This window comes from Cebus imitator, unplaced genomic scaffold (assembly GCF_001604975.1).
Source record: "Cebus imitator isolate Cc_AM_T3 unplaced genomic scaffold, Cebus_imitator-1.0 Scaffold136, whole genome shotgun sequence".
In the NCBI taxonomy this organism is placed as follows: Eukaryota; Metazoa; Chordata; class Mammalia; order Primates; family Cebidae; genus Cebus; species Cebus imitator.
The window spans coordinates 778436-783742 of record NW_016107451.1 but is presented as its reverse complement, the minus strand read 5'-3'; the positions used below and the strand labels follow the sequence as shown (position 1 = coordinate 783742).

At 44.4% G+C, this 5307-nt stretch overlaps 1 protein-coding gene across 3 annotated transcripts in view; it reads left to right on the top strand.

Annotated features, from left to right (window-relative positions):
* Positions 1-4778, top strand: part of SRR (serine racemase) — a 22029-nt gene extending 17251 nt beyond the window's left edge. For 2 of the 3 annotated variants that reach the window (XM_017541645.2, XM_017541644.2), the window contains exons 3-6: positions 1654-1780; positions 2284-2387; positions 4380-4499; positions 4633-4778. In XM_017541645.2, the coding sequence (XP_017397134.1) occupies positions 1654-1780; positions 2284-2387; positions 4380-4499; positions 4633-4761 (480 nt within the window). In that variant the 3' untranslated portion in view covers positions 4762-4778. The remainder of the gene's footprint in view (positions 1-1653; positions 1781-2283; positions 2388-4379; positions 4500-4632) is intronic. The other variant, XM_037743159.1, reaches the window with a different exon arrangement.
* The last annotated feature ends 529 nt before the right edge of the window (positions 4779-5307 follow it).

Genomic DNA, 5307 nt, shown 5'->3' with positions numbered 1-5307 from the left:
GTCTCAAAAAAAAAAAAAAAAATGTTTTTACATAACCAATCAGGACACAGTGTCTCATACCTATAATCCCAGCACTTTGCAAGGCTGAAGAGGAGGTTCACTTGAGTCCAGGAGTTCATGACCAGCCCACGACATGGCAAAACCATGTCTCTACTAAAAATACAAAAATTAGCTGGGCGTGGTGGTACATGTCTGTAATCCCAGCTACTCAAGGCTGAGGCAGGAGAATCGCTTAAACCCAGGAAGTGGAGGTTGCAGTGGGCCAAGATGGCTCCCCTGCACTCCAGCCTGAGTGACAGAGTGAAATCGGTCTCAAAAAAATAAAAAATAAAAGATCTAAAGGTAGCTAAATCCTCATATAAGATCTTTTTCTACAAAACGTCAGTACCTTTATAGTGCATAAAGATAGACTTCTATGTGTTAACTTATCAGAATTTTCTGACCATTAGTTGAGCTTTAAGATCCTTTCAGGTAGAAGTCTGAAAAGTTGCATTTAGCACTGTGCCTCGCAGGTATTCTGGTAGCTTTAGGATTTCAAGAATCTACCTTTTACCCCACCCAATAACTGAGAGCATTAAAAAAAAAAAAAAAAAGACCCTGTAATCCTAGCACTTTGGGAGGCCAAGGCAGGTGGATGACCTGAGATCAGGAGTTCGAGACCAGCCTAGCCAGCATGGTGAAACCCCATCTCTACCAAAAATACAAAAATTATCACGCCTGTAATCCCAGCACTTTGGGAGGCTGAGGCAGGTGAATCACCTGTGGTCAGGAATTCAAGACCAGACTGACCAACATGGTGAAACCATCTCTACTAAAAATATAAAATGAGCTGGGCATGGTGGTGGGCACCTGTGATCCCAGCTACTTAGGAGGCTGAGGCAGGAGAATTGCTTGAATCTGGAAGATGGAGGTTGCAGTGAGCCACGATTGCACCATTGTACTCCAGCGTGGGCAATACAGCAAGATTCCATCTCAACAATAAATAAATAAGCCAGGCATGGTGGCAGATGCCTATAATCCCAGCTATCCTGCAGGCTGAGGCAGGAGAATCACTTGAACCTGGCCCAGGGTGGGGAGGCGGAGGTTGCAGTGATTCGAGATTGTGCCACTGCACTCCAGCGTGGGCAATACAGCAAGATTCCATCTCAACAATAAATAAATAAGCCAGGCATGGTGGCAGATGCCTATAATCCCAGCTATCCTGCAGGCTGAGGCAGGAGAATCACTTGAACCTGGCCCAGGGTGGGGAGGCGGAGGTTGCAGTGATTCGAGATTGTGCCACTGCACTCCAGCGTGGGCAATACAGCAAGATTCCATCTCAACAATAAATAAATAAGCCAGGCATGGTGGCAGATGCCTATAATCCCAGCTATCCTGCAGGCTGAGGCAGGAGAATCACTTGAACCTGGCCCAGGGTGGGGAGGCGGAGGTTGCAGTGAGCAGAAATCATGCCACTGCACTCCAGCCTGGGTGACAGAGACTCCGTCTCAATAAAAATAAATAAAGGTGCACATGAGATATTTAGGAGGTAAATCGATAAGATTTAGTGACAGATTGGATGTGCATGTTAAAGATAGAAAATCTAGAAAAGCTCCTTGCTTTTCAAAAAAATGTTTTAATCAAACATGTGAATTCACCATCCCTCTTTTTCAGATTCGTGGTGCTCTTAATGCCATCAGAAGCTTGGTTCCTGATGCTTTAGAAGGGAAGCCCAAAGCTGTTGTTACTCACAGCAGTGGAAACCATGGCCAGGCTCTCACCTACGCTGCCAAATTGGAAGGTACTTGATGTCTCAAGGTACTGGGTAGATCATCAGAAAGAAGTGGAAAAGTACCCTTAATTTCAGGGAAAGTGATGATAGCTGTAGGAAGTAACTTTCCCAAGAAATCTTTATCTGACTGCAAGCTGTTATGAATGTAAGTTTCTTTGTTTTTTGAAGACAGTCTTGCTCTGTTGCCCAGGCTGGAGTGTGGTGGCGTGATCTCAGCTCACTGCAGCCTCCACCTTCCGGGTTCAAGCAATTCTCCTGCCTCAGCCTCCTGAGTAGCTGGGACTACAGGTGTGCACCACCACGCCTGTCTAATTTTTCTATTTTACAAATACAAAATAATAAATTCATCATGTTGCCCAGGCTGGTCTGGAACTCCTGGGTTCAGACAATCCACCCGCCTCAACCTCCCAAAGTCCCAGGATTATATAATCTGAGCCATCACACCTGGCCAAACTGAAGTTTCTATTCTTAATTCTCCTGACTTGTAGTAACCAAACGTTTTCCCCTCCCAGGGATTCCTGCTTATATTGTGGTGCCCCAGACAGCTCCAGACTGTAAAAAGCTGGCAATACAAGCCTATGGAGCATCAATTGTATACTGTGAACCTAGTGATGAGGTAAGGAGAGCAGTGTTTGATACCACCTCAATAGCTTTCATTTGACCAGCTGCTTTCTGCCTCACGGGCTGCTCCTTCTGTCTCCTGTGTTGTTTCCTCTTCACTTCTGTTAGCATGCTCAACCTTTTCTCTACCTACGCTCAGATGATCTCATCAGTCTCGCTGCTTAAGTGATTACCTGTGGTCTATCACCTCCAACCTCTCTCCCCTGAACACCAGACTTTTATATCCAACAGCTAACTAACTTTCCCACTTGATGTCTTTTTTTTTTTTTTTGAGTCTCGCCGTCACCAGGCTGGAGTGCAGTGGCAGCCACGTCAGCTCACTGCAACCTCCGCCTCCCAGGTTCAAGCGATTCTCCTGCCTCAGCCTCCTGAGTAGCTGGGACTACAGGTGCGCCCCACCATGCCCGGCTAATTTTTGTGTTTTTAGTAGAGACAGGGTTTCACCACGTTGGCCAGGCTGGTCTCAATCTGTTGACCTCATGATCCGCCCGCCTCGGCCTCCCATAGTGCTGGGATTTACAGGCATGAGTGACTGTCCCTGACCCCTCTTCATCTCAAATTACATCTAAAATCAAACTCCTGATCTTACTTCCCTATATTCCTTCTCTTCCAGTCTTCCTCATCTTAGTAAATGGCAACTTTTATTGTTTTTTTTTTCTGAATTTTTTTTTCGTTTTCTTTTTTTGTTAGAGATAAGGTCTTCCTATGTTGTGGGATCTTCCTGTTTCAGCCTCTTGAGTAGCTAGGACTATAGGTGCATGCCACCACACCTAACTAATTCCTTTATTTTTGGTAGATAGTGTCTCATTGTTGCCCAGGCTGGTCTCAAACTCCTGGGCTCAAGCGATCCTCCCACCTTGGCCTCTCAAAATCCTGGGATCACAGGCATGACCCACTGCACACAGCCAGGAGTCATCTTTGATAACCCTCTCACACCCCACATTCAAATCTTAATCCTGCTTTCAACGTATTTCCATAACCCAACTACTTCTATGTCTACCATTGCCAGCCCAATTCAAACCAGCATCAATTCTCATCTAGATTCGGTAGCCTAACTGGTCTCTCTGCATCCACCCTTGCCCCACTACAGGCTTTTCTGAGCAACCAGAGCTCTCCATTAAATAAAGTCAGAACTTGTCTCTTTTCAAGTCAAAATTCTGTAATGGTTTCCCATCTCATATCCAGTGGAAACCAGAGTTCTTACGATCATCTAAGACCTGGATGAACTCAAACATTCCTAACTTTTTGACCTCATCTTCTTTTATTTATTTGAGACAGGGTCTTGCTCTGTCCGGCCCAGGCTGGAGTACAGTAGTCGGATCTCAGTGCACTGCAGCCTCTATCTCTTGGGTTCAAGAGATTCTCATACCTCAGCCACCAGTATAGCTGGGATTGCAGGCACACGCCACCATGCCTGGCTAATGTTTTAGTAGAGACAGGGTTTCACTGTGTTGGCCAGGCTGGTCTTGAACTCCTGACCTAAAGTGAGCCAGCCACCTTGGCCTCCCAGAGTGCTGGGATTATGGGCATGAGCCACCACGCCCAGCCTTGACCTCATCTTCTATTTCTCTTGTCCACTCTGTGCCAGCCATACTAGCCTTTTGGCTTTTCCTCAGAAAGGCGAAGCACTCCTACTTTGTAATCTTTGCACTGTTATCCCCTCCACTGTGAAATACTCTAGATATCCACAGCACTTGTTCAGATCTTTTAAAATGTCACTTTACTAGAGGCTCTTCATGGCTACCCTATATGAAATAAATTCCTTCATTTTATTCCATAGCACTCAGATATTACATTAGTTACTTCACCCATCTCCACCATATAAGAATACAACCCCTTTGAGGGCAGGAATATTTTAACATATCTCTAGTGCCTGAACAAAATCTGAAAAAAGTAGGATGGTCAATAAAATTTTGAATGACCAAATGGAACTTGTTGGGGACTCTATTAAATGCAAATCAAGTAAGCTAAATTAATGTACTTTCAGTCCAGAGAAAACGTTGCACAAAGAGTTACAGAGCAAACAGAAGGCATCATGGTACATCCAAACCAGGAGCCTGCAGTGATAGCTGGACAAGGGACAATTGCCCTAGAAGTGCTGAACCAGGTAAAATAGCCGAGTTCTTCCTGCTTAGCTACTGGTAAAGCTATTGGGCTATATTGTTATTTCATGTGTACACATTAAATATAAAGCTGCCTCCTAATAGGCCTATTGACAGTTTATATTCTTTTCACTAAAGGTTCCTTTGGTGGATGCACTGGTGGTACCTGTAGGTGGAGGAGGAATGGTTGCTGGAATAGCAATTACAATTAAGGTGAGCAGCTTCTGGAGTCCCTGCTTCAAGCAGAGGATTTATTTTACATCATGAATGTTTTGTATACATGTGCTCAACATTCCACACCCATTACCGTTCCTTCTCCTTATTCCTTTAGCACGTAAGATGAAGGCCCTTCTCTGCCTCCCTACTCTATTATTTTTAATATTTTTATTTTTTAAGAGATGGAGTCTTGCTATGTTGACAAAGTTGGTCTTCAACTCCTGGGCTCAAGTAATCCTCCCAAAGTGCTAGGATTACAGGTGTGAGCCACTGCACCCAGCCAACTCTCTTCTTAATCCACGACAGTTTTACAGCACAAAAGTAGTTACCATAAGTGACATTATCATAGTCTTTTCCCTGAATTCTACATCATCAAACTACTATCCATATCAGAGGGGTACCCTTTTCTCAAGTTACCAGGAGAATCAGATGTGATCCAGGCAACAGAAGGCTACTATCAGACAAATTATTTATTTATAAAGTGCTTGAAGATAGTTTCATTACATCCGTCAAAGGGAAGGCTCTTATGTGGGCAGAAGTGTATTACTTATTCTGCCTATTTTTTCCTTTCTTGAGATAGTCTTGCTCTGTTGCCCA